This window comes from Morchella sextelata, assembly GCF_020137385.1.
Source record: "Morchella sextelata strain SCLS chromosome Unknown scls_22, whole genome shotgun sequence".
NCBI classification, from domain to species: Eukaryota; Fungi; Ascomycota; class Pezizomycetes; order Pezizales; family Morchellaceae; genus Morchella; species Morchella sextelata.
In genome coordinates this window covers 1,023,264-1,037,359 of record NW_025408637.1, presented here as the reverse complement: position 1 = coordinate 1,037,359, position 14,096 = coordinate 1,023,264, and the positions used below count along the sequence as shown (strand labels likewise).

Sequence of the window (14,096 nt, the reverse complement as noted above, 5' to 3'; positions counted from 1 at the left end):
GATGAGCCCTGGAATAGCTGATTGTATTCGGTATAAGAGCACCCTTCTCCTCCTTCCAGATCGTGAGAGCTTCCTAACCATCTTCCAGCGCTACCTATCACTTCAAGCCCCTCCCTGCTATCTAAGCTTTCAAGATACCTCTTGAAAGCGCATTCAGCTCACGTTTCAAGTTTAGGCTTCAACTTGAAGTTTCAAGTTTCGTTTCAAGTTCAAGCTTTCAAGCTGCACACCTAGCGATCATATATAAGATGGTATATCCTCCTTAATCCTATTGCTTTCAGAACCATACTCATCACATATTCACTATAGCCTTCATGCTCCCCTCAGGGCACTCCAGAGCGCTCACAGAAGAAGCGAGATCGCGATCCAGACACCGACGAATCAGATAGCAAAAAACGCCGAAGGAAGGAAAGGGAGGAGAAGAAGAAGGAGAAGAAGAAGGAGAAGAAGGAGAAGAAGAAGGAGAAGAAGGAGAAGAAGAAGGAGCAGAAGAAGAACGAGAAGTCCTCCCCTTCCTCGTCTCGCAAAGAGCAGAAAAGCCTCCAGCCTATCCCAGAAGAGATAGAAGAGACACCCCCACCGCAGTCGTCGTCTTCCCGGAAGCATCCCCGAGTGGTTTCAAGCTCCCGACAGCACTCGTCACCGCCCCCTCAGCACTCGTCACCGCCCACTCGGCACTCGAGACTCTTCCCAAAAGAGTGGGAATCAGTGCAATCTGAAGCCGAGTCCGACAGCGAAGGTTCCGCTGCAGGCACAGCAGCAGGCCCAGCAGGCCCAGCAACACACTCCGCAAAGCGACCAGCAGCAGGGACAGCAGTAGGCCCAGCAGCAGGCCCAAAACCTCAAAGAGGACGAGCACTTCAACGAGTCTCCAGCACTTCCCCAGAATTGGGCAGCTCGCCGCCACAACCGTCGGCCCCTGTCCGTAGAACCGTACTCCCAGTTGGTGCCCCTGCTCCAGAAACAGTCGCCAGTGCTTCACAGAGCTCTCAATCCCGACGTCGCCGTCGGCTACCAATACCTAGTTCCCCTCCACCGGCAGAGCAGAGGCAAAGCCGCAGAGATCGTGCCCCAGAAACTCCCACTCGTGCCCCAGAAACTCCCCCGCGTGCTCAGGTAGCATACGCCAGTGCTCCAGAAGCATCATCCCCAATCTCTCAAGCCCGATACCCCGGCAGAATGACTGAGGCAAACAAAGCAAAGATGGCTTTAGGTTTGATCAACCTCCCTAAATTGTACACTAACATCCGCAACAGCCTCAAAGCGGAGATGCAGAACACCGGTTGGGTCAACAAAACCGTTTCCGGAGCAGCAGCGTTCAATGCTCTATGCCTCCATGTGTTGAACATACGCCCTCTCAGTGGTTTCCTGCCTATGTGGAACGGAGGCGATTCCGCAACCCGCAGAGCACTCGCGGACGCTTTGAAGTGGCTCATCGGTGATGTTGGGCAGAAGGAAAAGCTGTCGAGGGGGCAGAGAAATCGCGAGTATAAAGAAGTTGCTGACGATAGCGATGATGATGAGGACGGTGGTCTGCCCGCCAAACGCTCTAAGAAGCGTAAACGGGACCCAGTGTCCGCAGATCTCGATAGACCTTCCATAATGGTTACGGTGGTAGACCCGGATGCTCTAGGAGCATTCTCCAGGGTTGCCCCGCCCCCTATCTATGACTGGAACCATCGACGAAATCAGAATTCGTTCATTGGAGTTCTGACCAAGATAACGTTTCCAGGGCTCTGCAATTTGATCCTGAAGCACACCCCACCCGGCAGAGCAATCAGGAGTATCTGGGGAGCACTCGATAATGTTCCACTGGCATCCAATCCTCCTGTTCGGCCGATGGAGGTGCAGATCACTGATTCGGAAGAGGTCGAGGGTTGGTTGAAGAATAGCATTGGCAGGCCTCGGAGGATACTGGCGGTACTCCACAGAGCCGGTGCGGGTGCTAATTTGGGTGGTGCTGAAACACCGCCGCTGACATGAGCATTCCCTCATATCGAGGAAGAAGATTACACCACGATCGATATTCCAGCAGAGGACTCTGATTACGAGGAGGGAAATCACCGCATAAATGCTAAAGGACTGAGGGTATATTTGCCCAGAACTGATGCCAGTAATCAAAGGCTAATCCAGACTCTTGTTAGACGTCGCGATAGACAGCAGGATGCTATCGACGACTTAGACCCCAAATACCTGAGGAAGTATCCTCTGGGTGTAGGGGTTGCTGACGCAAACTTTGCACAGGGAGTAATCTGGACGCCTGCCGGGATAGCAGCCAAGAGAGCTGCTGACGCACTCGCGGCTGCTGCTGGAGGTGGTGGTGGTGGTGGTGGTGGTGGTGGCAATCCTCCTCCGGGCGGTGGTGGTGGTGGTGGTGGTGGTGGTGGTAATCCTCCTCCGGGCGGCGGTGGTGGTGGTGGTGGTGGTGGTAATCCTCCTCCGGGCGGCGGTGGTGGTGGTGGTGGTGGTAGTAATCCTCCTCCGGGCGGACCTCCTCCTCCTCCTCCTCCTCCTCCTCCTCCTCCTCCTCCTCCTCCTCCGGGCGGACCTCCGGGCGGTGGTGGTGGTGGTGGTGGTGGTGGACCTTCTGGAGGCGGTGGTGGAGGCGGTGGTGGTGGTGGTGGTAGAGGTGGTGGGCCAGCTGGAGGCGGTGGAGGCGGTGGTGGTGGTGATGGTGGTGGGCATCATTAGTCTCCTTTGGTATAGTCTCTCACCACTCTTCCTGCGGATTTCTCACTACTAACCTTTGAAAAGCTGTACAGATTGCTCTCTGAGCACTCGCGACTGCTACTGAGATGGAGGAGGTGCGGTACGATTTTATGTTTTGGATTTCCTTTGTCTTGCGAGCATATATGAATTGATGGGTTTTTGAATAGCAGTATGGAGTGCTCTCTGAGTACTCGCGAGTGCTACTGAGATGGAGGTGCTGTACGATTTGATGTTTTGGATTTCCTTTGTCTTGCGAGCATATATCAATGGATGTGATTTGTCGTATTAGATGAGATTAGATGAGATTAGATGAGATTAGATGAGATTAGATTAGATTAGATTATTCCGTGTCGTAATTGCATTGCTTTTATTTCAGAGTCGAGTCAAACTCCTAGATTGCTCTCAGAGCACTCGGTATTGCTTCAGAAAGTGCAAAGTGCAGTAAAACGAGTGATTACAAATGATGCGGTTGAGCGGATCCCTGCCATAGGAGGATTAGCCGTGCAAATTCTTCTTGATTAGCGGCGCAAATTTTCTCGCCAAGAATTGATTTCTAATCAAAGATACCGCGAGTGCTCCTAGAGCACTGAGCATATTCCTGCTAGCCATCAGAATGGCTCCCACCAAGCGCTCCTCCGGTTCAGCACCTCTTGCCCCAAAGCGCCCACGACTCCCAAGACGACCTGAAGAACATGAAGATTTACTGACTGACAAGTCTGAGATACCTTGCCGACCATTGACTCCACTGCCAGCCCGCACTCGGAGTAGTCAGTCGACAACCGCCCCAATAGCGCGTAAAGGGCTTCTGTGTTCTACCGACACATCCACTGGAAGAAGCAGCCCTAGAAGGGTAGAATTCCATCTCCCCGATGGCAATACTGACAGCGTTGAAGTGCAGGAGCATCAGGAGGATGTGCCAGAGGTGGAGGAAACCACCGATACCAGCCACTCGGAGTATGATGACTCCCCAGAGAATGCCCAGGAGAGCTCTGAGGAGAATCTGGATGACCCAGAGGAGTCGGAAGAACCTCAAGCCTCCACTCAGCAGAGATCCCAGAGTACGGGGAAGAGGCCTCGTACAGTGCAGCCGACTACTGCCAGAGCACTGGGCAATGCTCGGAGGAGACCAACCGGAGTGGTAGCGGAGGTTATTGCTTCCTCCGACGTGTCGGTGGATGTGGTACAGGTTCGACTCCATCACACCCATTAATGTTAAGGACAAAACGCTAACGATTCAGAGGGGAGCACGTCCGGGTGCAAAGGTAGTACGGAGAGCAGCTCCCACTTCGGCACCCAGCCAGAATGCATCCCAGAGAGCACCGCCAATACCCACACAGTCTAGGCCTTCTGAACCTGTTTATTATCATGATTACAGCTCTTCGAAGCGCCATATCGATCTTTCCTCATTGCGCTCTCGATACGGGGAGTCCTCACCTACTTACCGCCCCTATCGTTCCTCCCCGCCTTTTGAGGGCATTGGCGAGAGCTCTATGAGCAGTCCCCTGATTCCCTCAAGCCCTCAGGTATATTTACCAGAAGCGCAACCAAGAGTCTACGATATTGCACAGCTTTCGTCGTCTATTAGGGAAGGAAATGCTCCTATAGCAGAAAGCGAGGTTAGTAGTATTCCCGATAGCACTGACGACCACTTTGAGAGCACTGTTAACATTCATGCGAGCAACCTATCTCAGAGATCCTTGTTACCTAGCTCGAGGAGTGCAAACGTTCTCTCAATGCAGGCTCAGAGGATTGAGAAGGAGTGCAGCACGCTAATCGGGGACCACACTCTTCTACATGAGCCTTTTCCACCTGCAGCGAGGCTTTCGGTACTGGTAGTGAACATGTGGGCAGCTGCCAGTCGCAGGGTGGGATGTGCGGTAGATCTGGACGAGGTCGTTATCAAACAGGTGAATGCCCTTGAAACGTTGACGAGTGCTCTGGAAGCGTAATTGACAACGATAGGTCAGAAGTCTACACTCCCGAGTCCGTTCGCACTTGATGCACGAGGTTAAAGGGCGCCTGGCGGATTCGACCATCTATGGGCTTGAAAAGCTCTCGAGTCCTGAGGTGAGGGCTGCTCAAGTAGAGTATCTTTTAAAGAATGATCGGTTTCTTGAGCCCTGCGCAGCATTACGAGGTATGATCAATCCCTAGAGAGCACCTGGGGGTGCTAAAAGAGCACTCGGGTGTCAATGACCAGAGAGCACTCGGGTGTCAATGCTCGGAGAGCACCCGGACACCCGGAATGCTTGGAGAGCACTCGCGAACGCTGCTAACAGATACTAGACCTACCGTCTACGGTTTCTTGCGCCAGAGATTATCGACATATTGTACTATAAATACTTTGATGGGGTCAGGATGCGAGGGGTAAAAGACCCCGAGTTCCTAGAGCGGATTACCCCTACATTTATTTGCCTGATATCCACTGCAATTTGGCATGGCATTCGGGCATGGTCAACGGGAATATACGTGAAGCCTGACCATTTCCAGTCACAGAATGAGAGTGTTGTCAGTAAGCATCCCTGATCCCCTTACAGCTATAGCGAGTGCTTTGAGAGCAGTAACAGATGCTCCCAGAGCTATAGTGGATTCGCGCGCTGACATTGCACACGAGTAGAAACGTTCAACAGGATGAGCAACACATGGAAGGGGAGGAGTAGGCAGAATCAGGAGGCAACGTTGGAGGTGATCAAGGATAACCTCCGGGAGAAGGTATGTTATAGATGGGTGCTACAATGGCGCAGCGCTCTTCTGCATACGGAGGCTAACCTTGATAGATACGAGAGAAGAAGGGTATCACTATTGAGGTGATACCGGAAGATGGATTTAGCGAGGACGACGAAGCGTTAGCGGCGGATCTTGCGGCATTCCGAAATGCTCGGAGAGCACCCCCGAGTGCTCCAGGGGATAACTCCGACAACGGTGGCGGCCAGGAAGAGGTGGTTCAGGCTCAACTTCGGGGCATTGAAGCGGAAGAGGAAGGCGAGGAGGATGAAGATGAGGATCGCGAGGGAGGGGAGGAGGAAAAGGATCTGTAGCGCACCGGCGAGCGCTTTGGAGCGCAATGGCGAGTGCTTTGGAGAGCAGCGGCGAGTGCTTTGGAGAGATACCTATATACCTGTATTATATTCGATTGGCGATTTCAAGACGCTTGTAGTGTTAGTATTTAGTAATAGAATCACGGTTTTGGATGCTCTGCAAAGCAGTGCCTACTAAAGCAAAGAGTAGTATGCCTGGTAAAAACATGGCGCTGAAAGGTAAAATGCGGTACGTCGGGCGCCGCTGGAGCAGCCGGGAGTGCTCCAGAAGCATTAGCGATATGCCCAGGAGTCGTCAGAGAGGTTCAGGAGCGGACAAAACGCTTCCTGAGGCTTCGCGAGAGCTCCAGGAGCATCCAGGAGATAGGTAGTAGTCTCAGGCGAGAGAACATTCCGTCGAGAGAGCGTCAGGCGAGAGAGCATTCCGTCGGGGTAAGCGTATCACTGTCGGGGCGCGTTGGGAGGGCTAGTGCGTGCCAGGGCGCGCGAGTAGCCTAGTGCGCGCCAGGACGGAATGCGATGCGCCAGGGAGCGCCAGGAACGCTCTGCTGCTTCTCTGGAGAGGCAGTTTGTCTACCGAGCGCCCTGGGCGCCTCGAGCGTCCAGAGCGTCTGGCGGAGGTTGTGGGTTTGCTGATGCATATTTTATTTCTATTCTAAATATTCAACGATAATTTACATGTCCACACCCCTAACCCTAAATACAAAAACAAACAGGACTTTTTCGATAATGTGCAATAAAAGATATAATAACTATTCAGACTGCGAACTAAGCGATATTAGCATTTATTTACAGAAAAGAGCAGGATCAAACATACCTATACATTCGCCTGCTGATTTTCTTAACGATTTTTCTGCAAGTGAGATGTCAGTATGTGTTAACGCGTTAAAAAGATAGAGAAAACATACAATGGCCTATAAACAAGCACATTCGAGAATCGATTTTTCTATATTTTCTGCAGGAACAACAATGTCGGTACGCGTTGACGCGACAAATGATGGGGAAAAAACATACTTCTATGTACACAAACACAATGGTTTCGTTCCTGTCAAAACAAAGTGTCAGTACGTGTTGACGCGTCAAATGAAGGAGAAAAGCATACCTATACATGTACACAAAAACACGATCTCCTGTCAAAACGAGTGATTTTAGTATGTGTTGACGCGTCAAATGATAAGAAAAACAAGAATACATGAGAATTACCGCGACATTCATACGGATCCACTTGATGAATGAAGTACGCCTCATACCTACATGTATATTACACCATTCGATGTTAGTATGTGAAGTTTTGGTTTGGGTTCAAATACCTTTGTAAGTGCGAGAATGATAAACCTGCACTATTAATAGAGTTGAGATTTTTTGTTCGCAAACGTACATTGTTGGTTGTAGTTGTGATGCTGATGATGCCTGGTGGTGAAAATGATTGGTAGAAGAGGGGAGATGCCTAAGAAAGGAAGGAGGCGAGGAACATCAAAGGTCATGAAGGGGAGGGACTGGCATTTGCATGTGTGGGCTTCTAGGGTAAAACCCCCCCCCCCCACTTTCTTGGTGGTGCTAACTTCTTTCGTTATCAACACCATTGAATTCGCGACACCATAAAATCTAAACGACAACCCAGACCACCAAACCATACACGTACATGTATCTGTACATCTAACATTTATGGAACAAAAAGGTATGAAAATACAATACGCCAAACACAAAGAAATAGAGAAAAGCTGGTACGATATCGTAATACATAAAAAAATAAAAAAAAATAATAAAATACGCCGAAAGAGAAAGATCTAAGGGTAACGGAATAAAAAAAAAGAATGGACCCGCTTATCGGGCATCAGAATAAACGGGGAAGATAGGAAAAGAAATAATAAAATAAAAAAAATAAAAAAAAGCGTTCGCACCTACAGCGGATCCACGAAGCCATTGTCATATTCCTCCTCCTCCTCCTCCTCTACTTCTTGACTTTCTTGTGCTTCCGCTATCTCGTTCTCGTCTGCGCGATACGGTTCATCAGCCTGGTTGGCGGCTATAACAGCAGCGTTGGTGGCATCATCAGAGCCCTCTTCCGCGTTGTCTTCTCCTTCATCGTCTGAGAAAGGTATGAAGGCTTCGTCGTTGGTAAGGAGATCTTTATCCTTCGTTTTGCGGAACCGGACCTTGCTAGGTGGCTTGCTGGGCAGGAGAATCACGATATCAAGCCCTATATCATTATATTGAGGCCTGATGCCAATGAGCCGAATCTTATCCATGCAATTTGTCCTATTGAATTTCAGGGGATCATGACGCCCCATATGAGAATATCTGCAGACAGTCAGCTGTGTTCGAGAAAGCCTTATATAACACGGACCTTACACCAGTGAGTAGGTAAAGATTGTCTTATAGAGGGGCCCTGCCTTTGGCTGCTCAAGGGTAGTCTTCCAGTCGACGACAGCACGAGTAGTCCCCATCAACCGGAAAAAATTCTCAAAACTATAATAAGCAGCGTATGCATCACAGAGATACTTCCCCTCAAGAGCCGAAATCCAGGCATTTTCCGACTCAATCTTCATTTGCAGATCATCTACCTGGGCCTAGTAGATAGAAAACCAATTCTTGCACCAACACAGAATTCGCTGATAGGCATCCCGATATCCCCTGGAGTTCACTTCGACTTTATTGGCTGAGGATTTGTTTATGATCACGACAATTTGGTCATCATGGATCTGTAGGTACCGACAGAAATACAGCCGGGAAAGAGATATAATAGCATTGCAAAATTCTCCCCCGTCGCCAAATTCTGCGTCAAGTCTGCTGCTATTATATGGACGCTTGACTGCACTGCTGGCATAGAGGACCTTGTCGAGTGCAGCATGTGTCTCCTCGGCGGTCATACCGTCAGGCACCTAGATGAAGAATCAGTACATGATAGGATCTCAATGTAGTCCCGGAAACTTACGCGAACGACATATTCTTTTTCAGTGATTGGCTCCTCACCATCAGCCACTTGTGCTTCTTCTATTTCTTGCTGTTGAACGACCCGCGGTTGTTGTACGGGCGCTGGCTGTGGGACGAAGGGGATCGGTTGAGCCGCTGCATGTGCTGGGACAACAACCGGGCGTGTGGGAACTTTCTGTGCGTGAACACCACCACCACGATTACCTGATGTAACATTACCACGAGTGCCTTGGCTAGGTGCCTGATTCTGATTCTGATTCTGATTCTGGCTCTGGCTCTGGCTCTGTCTCTGGCCCTGGCTCTGGCCCTGGCTCTGGCTCTGGACCTGGACCTGTGCGGGTCTCTGGCTTTGCGTCTGTATGGGTGTACACCCAACTGTCTGTGAATATTCAAAAGTATTGTTAGGGAAGTTAGGAGACGATGGGGAAGTTTCATATATCGAGGCAGGGTTAAAAATATTTTGGTTGAGATTAGCACGTCGTAGGAAATTAGGCGTTGGACTAACGGATTGATGAGCGCCGTGTCTAGAGGCAGACACATTGCCGCTGGCGGCTACTAATCTCCTCTTAGGTGTTCTCACAGGTCCAGGCACAGACATTATGGCTGCGGTGATAATTTGATGCATGTGGTGATAATATGTTCACGTGTAGAGAAAGATGAAGTTGTCAGGGGAGGTTTGTGATTCGTGAACCTCAAGTTTGTTTTGATTGGCACATTCCCTTGTAGGGATAGCTTCGCTCGCTCGCGTGTTGATCATGTGACCTGACAGGACCCCGTAGATCGCACCCTTACAGATTTATCAATTTAAATTCGTTCTAGTACAGGTACAGGACTCAAAACCACATCTATTATCATTTGATTTTGACACGAGTATTTAATCTCTGACACAGACATAGCATGAAATTGGCCGTTGCGCTCCTGTTAATTCTCCTTGTCCTCCTGCTTCTGCCCGTTTCCGCTACCACCCCCCCCAATGTTTTCGTTGTCATTATCATCCGCGTTTTCCTCCTTAACCATGACGCTATACTCATCCTCCACCTCTTCTTCTTTCTTAACCTTCCCAACGACCTCCCACATAACACTGCCATGGTAACAGTCCTCGTCCTCCCAGTAGAATTTCTTGCGTGAATGTAGGGTACATTCGATGATATATCCCAAGTCGATAATGCGTAGAAGGTAATGGAAGTATGGGTCTCTGATCCACCCACAGTGCAAGTATCCGTCTTGGAGTGCGATGCCCCAGACAGGGCTGGCTGTAGTTGAATCGGAGCTCAAGGCCTTGCCGAGCCTATAGGTGACATCAAAGCTGGAAGGACATTGGTTGTCGATTCGGGCATCTCCATCAACGTCTACACGAATTTAATACCATACGCGTACATGTAGTTAATGAGACAAACGGAACTCACAGATCATACGCGCCATGCCAAATTCCTTGGAGATATCAATGCCATCGATATACTCGCTCATGGTGGTTAGAACGTGGAAGAGGTGAGATGAGTGATTATCGATGATTTGAGAGATGAGTGATGATGGATGATGAAGATGAAGAGTGATGTATGGTGATGTGTTGGAGTGCAAGTTTAAACTGGAGAGCCCTCGTTAATGCATGCCTATGCCGCAATTGAGGCTCAATCACCCTGGAATGCAGGGCTGAGCCAGGGTCCGACCTCACTAGGGAGCAACCTTAAACTGACGTGAAGATCAACTCCGCGTAGCAACGCGACACCCAACCAAAATCGCCCAAAAACATCAAATATCGAGTGAGATTATATGATCGCACTGAGGAATGAGGCTCCCAGTGGTGGGAGCTGAACCGCGTTCAGCTCAATCACCACCATCACCACCCCCACTCCCCCCCACAGGACCCATATCGCAGAAAATGAAGCGCCGAGGAAATCTTGCACATCTCCCCACACCTAAACGCGGCTGTAAGCGTGCCTCTATTCTCATCGGGTGATTGCTGCCAAAACGAGATGTATCAGTGCTATTGAGGCTTGGTGGACGTCCAGCAAGAGCTTTTACCCCACCGCAAGCAACATCACCTGGAGATGTACCACTTGACGAAATCGATGTCTATGAAGATCAGTCCCAGGATGCTGCCGCTATGGCGTGCGAAGAGGATATTGGTCCCCCTGAGTCTTCATTACCTGGGCGCCTACCGTTTCAACAGCTTTCTACAAACATCATGGGTGTCAATTACAGAGATGATTTGAACGGGGAAGAAGACTTTAATGCGGGTGACACAGAGAATGCAGAGGATATTGGTGCTGATATAGTATTCGAAAAAGAGACAGTGGTAGAGGAAGAGCCGGGGGATGAGCTCGTCAGAGGGGGCGTGGAAGTGGCCACAGCTCCGATTGAAATGGTCGCGATAGAAACAGAAACGAGCCCGATTGACACTACAGCTACACCAAATACAGAGCCTATTTTAGAAGAGGAGGACCCCAAAAGGCGCGCCGTCACAGAAACAGTTGCTGACGGCCCGGCAGAGAACTCGAAGAACAGTGCAGTGAATGATTTCCATATTGCAATGATGTTATTTGTCACCAGCTCTGATATTTCGAGATCGCAATATACAGCTCTAACGGAAGTATTGGCATTTGCTACCGTCGAAGGTTTGCAAACATTACCGAGGAGTATAAAGACTCTCAGAGAGAATACCCGGAGATCGCTCCCTTTATCGCAAATTAAAGCCTGCCCTGTCGGCTTAAATTTAGATGTTACTACACCCAAAACAGAAGACCATCGACTAGCATATTATTTCGATACAACAGAGTATTGCAAGCCTTGGCTGAGCGACCCAAAGATACGGCACAACTTGCACATAGATATGGGAGTGATTGTTGAAAACCCGACGGAATTATGGCACGGAGATGCTTGGATGGAGAGCGTACGCTCTACCTCTGGGGTTTTTGACAAAATAGGAGAGCAAGGATCATCGTCACGTGATGGGTCGGCTGGTGCAGGAGCTTCAGAAAACATTCTCTTACCATCTGATTGCATCAAATACCGCGATAGCACAGGAGATATCGTTTACGCGCGGGTCAAAGCAATAGGCATTGATGGTAGGAAGACGCCACAAGGGACTTATTCTACTCAGCGATCCTACTTAGCAGTTGTGAACCGCCTACTACCAGTAAGCCACATTCCAGCGGAATTCAATAGGGGTCCATTAGTAAACGACGCGTATCCATCCTACCCATCGGGACTCCCAGAATTGGTTCTTTTCGAAAGCACAGATATTATCCCGTGCTCCAGTATACTGTCCAAAGAATGGGGCTACTTCACGGATTACGAGTCACCGGAAAGCCTCCGCAATAGCTTGTTGCCGTATCCACCTACATTCTGTGTGCGTAAGATTGTTTACTCTCATTGGGGAAGACCCTTCACTCGGCCAGTACATAAGAGACACAGGCTAGCGGCAGAGAACGAGCTTATCCACCTCACGAGAGAGTATGTTCTGAACACGCTCGTTGCCAAAGAAGGAGCGGTACGCCGCCACATGTCGGTTCAGTTTTCAACCTTTCTAGATGGTTTCGGTCTATACCGCAATGCATATCCCAGTCTAAAGGGAATGTACATAACTCCTGCTGGGCTCGATTACAACTCACGATCCCAAATGGCCAACATGTTCGTTCTGATGCTTGGGCCGTTTGGGTCAAATGAACTGTAAATGTCAGCTTGCCTGAAGAAAGATAGCGAAATGGCTGGGATGGGCTTCAAGGCTAACTTCCAAAATGGTGATTCGGTATTTATATCGGCTTTCCCGCTTCTGTTTACCGGGGATTTACCTCAGCAGAACCAGAACGCAGGGAATAAGACTCATAATGCAGAATACAGCTGTAGATATTGCTTTGTCTACGACAGCGCCCGCGGAGATCTGCTGCAAGATGTTCTTTTAAATGGGAGATATCGGGCGCCGACCAAGATGCTCTACCAGGCGGCTATGGAAACCGGCACAAAAAGTGGGTAGGCGGCGGCACTGCAGAAGGTTGGATTGACGGTTGAAGGGCCGTACTTCACCAGATGCTATCCCATGTTGGATCCCCGGCGTTCCAATCCTAACGATCCAATGCATGCCGAACTCCGTCTATGCAAGTACTTCTCCGAAGCATTGATAGATGGTATGCTTTCACCCGTGGGCATCGTGGCTTACCGTGAGGTGTGGAACGAGGTGGATGTGCCTTACGGATGGGGACAGCCTCAAAATCCTGTTAGCCACAAGGGCTCAATGGTCTTCAGCGAACACGGCCGTATGGCGATTATGAACCAGTTCGTATTGATGCATCTCTTTAGCAACGAGAACTCTAAGCACCATACCCATAATTCGGACAAGCCATACCTAAAGGCAGGTATCGAGAGTAGAATTAAGTCAATGTTTTACTCTGCCGGGACAGGTGCGCGCCAACTCAGTGCAAGGCTGTATATTCTCCATACGTCATATACACTGGCAAAGACCGTTCATCTAACGTTGAAGAAATCGTTGACACGGGAGGAACAAAAGGAGATGTACATTGGCGTTTACCAAGTGAGTTTCCAGTGACCGCGTAAAATAGCTTATAGAGGCCCTAATATACACCTGGGGCTCCACTATTCCGAGGACGTCATCAACTTTGCTACCACCTTTAATGCGACCACGGCCATGGGAGAGCAGAAACATAAAGTCTTTAAACAGCATGCTGGACATACAAATTCCACGAGACGGACTTGCAGTTATTGAAGCTGATTAACACCACCCAAACGATCCGTTTCTTATTGGACGATACCTTTCCAGACCTGGCAATTTCCAAACAAGTTCAAAATATTGTCAAGAAGTACCCCACGCTGAAGGTCCGCTTTCTAGGGCATGCCCTAGCAGAAGCCGACCAAGACGATAGCACCGCCTTTGATATCGATGTGAAAAACTCACTATTCCTATCGGCAAAGACAAGTCGTCCGCTCACGCTGAAGAGTATATCTAACAAGGAGAACAATCTTCAAGGATTGAAGCAGTTATATAAAGCAGAACATAATGTTGATATCGATCACAACATGAGAGCGAGGATTCATTATTGGCATTATTTCACAGGAAAGCCACATGCGAGTGTCCGTGTAGACGGCCAGCATGATTTCACAGTGGTGATTGGCGGTTTTGTTCGTTTATTACGTGAAAACAACCCGGTGGGGTTCTATCGTGTTGATGCCATATTCACTTTGACAATAGGGTCCTTGCGGAGAGCATACTTGTCTTTGACGTTGTTACAGAGGGTTGAGGCGGAAGAGGTCGAGCTTACCCCGTTTCCTGTACTTAAACTGGATCGAGCAGGGTCTATAGTTGTCGTTGGTATCAAGGAGCTGTATCCTGAAATTCTACACTTTGTCAAGAAGTCTGACGATTCGTGGTGGTACAACCCCTTCGTCCCGCACTTCATTTGA

General features: G+C 49.4%; 5 protein-coding genes across 5 annotated transcripts; 3 read left to right on the top strand and 2 right to left on the bottom strand.

Moving 5' to 3' along the window:
- Nucleotides 1-3,322: 3,322 nt before the first annotated feature.
- On the top strand, nucleotides 3,323-5,747 carry H6S33_007171 (uncharacterized protein; the record flags this gene model as incomplete). The annotated part of the gene is made up of 6 exons (XM_044838524.1): nucleotides 3,323-3,895; nucleotides 3,948-4,616; nucleotides 4,672-4,776; nucleotides 4,996-5,221; nucleotides 5,327-5,421; nucleotides 5,487-5,747. 6 exons carry the CDS (start codon nucleotides 3,323-3,325, stop codon nucleotides 5,745-5,747), a joined length of 1,929 nt encoding a protein of 642 aa, XP_044689335.1.
- A 1,901-nt stretch (nucleotides 5,748-7,648) lies between these two features.
- H6S33_007170 (uncharacterized protein) lies at nucleotides 7,649-9,279 on the bottom strand (the record flags this gene model as incomplete). Its single annotated transcript, XM_044838523.1, has 5 exons — nucleotides 7,649-8,048; nucleotides 8,100-8,317; nucleotides 8,393-8,629; nucleotides 8,683-8,922; nucleotides 9,187-9,279. 5 exons carry the CDS (start codon nucleotides 9,277-9,279, stop codon nucleotides 7,649-7,651), a joined length of 1,188 nt encoding a protein of 395 aa, XP_044689334.1.
- A 323-nt stretch (nucleotides 9,280-9,602) lies between these two features.
- H6S33_007169 (uncharacterized protein) lies at nucleotides 9,603-10,148 on the bottom strand (the record flags this gene model as incomplete). The annotated part of the gene is made up of 2 exons (XM_044838522.1): nucleotides 9,603-10,030; nucleotides 10,088-10,148. 2 exons carry the CDS (start codon nucleotides 10,146-10,148, stop codon nucleotides 9,603-9,605), a joined length of 489 nt encoding a protein of 162 aa, XP_044689333.1.
- Nucleotides 10,149-10,560: 412 nt separating this feature from the next.
- Nucleotides 10,561-12,354, top strand: H6S33_007168 (uncharacterized protein; the record flags this gene model as incomplete). The annotated part of the gene is made up of 2 exons (XM_044838520.1): nucleotides 10,561-10,609; nucleotides 10,664-12,354. 2 exons carry the CDS (start codon nucleotides 10,561-10,563, stop codon nucleotides 12,352-12,354), a joined length of 1,740 nt encoding a protein of 579 aa, XP_044689332.1.
- Nucleotides 12,355-12,384: 30 nt separating this feature from the next.
- H6S33_007167 (uncharacterized protein) lies at nucleotides 12,385-14,096 on the top strand (the record flags this gene model as incomplete). Its single annotated transcript, XM_044838519.1, has 4 exons — nucleotides 12,385-12,646; nucleotides 12,692-13,209; nucleotides 13,282-13,393; nucleotides 13,456-14,096. The coding sequence occupies 4 exons, from the start codon at nucleotides 12,385-12,387 to the stop codon at nucleotides 14,094-14,096; spliced, it is 1,533 nt and encodes a 510-aa protein (XP_044689331.1).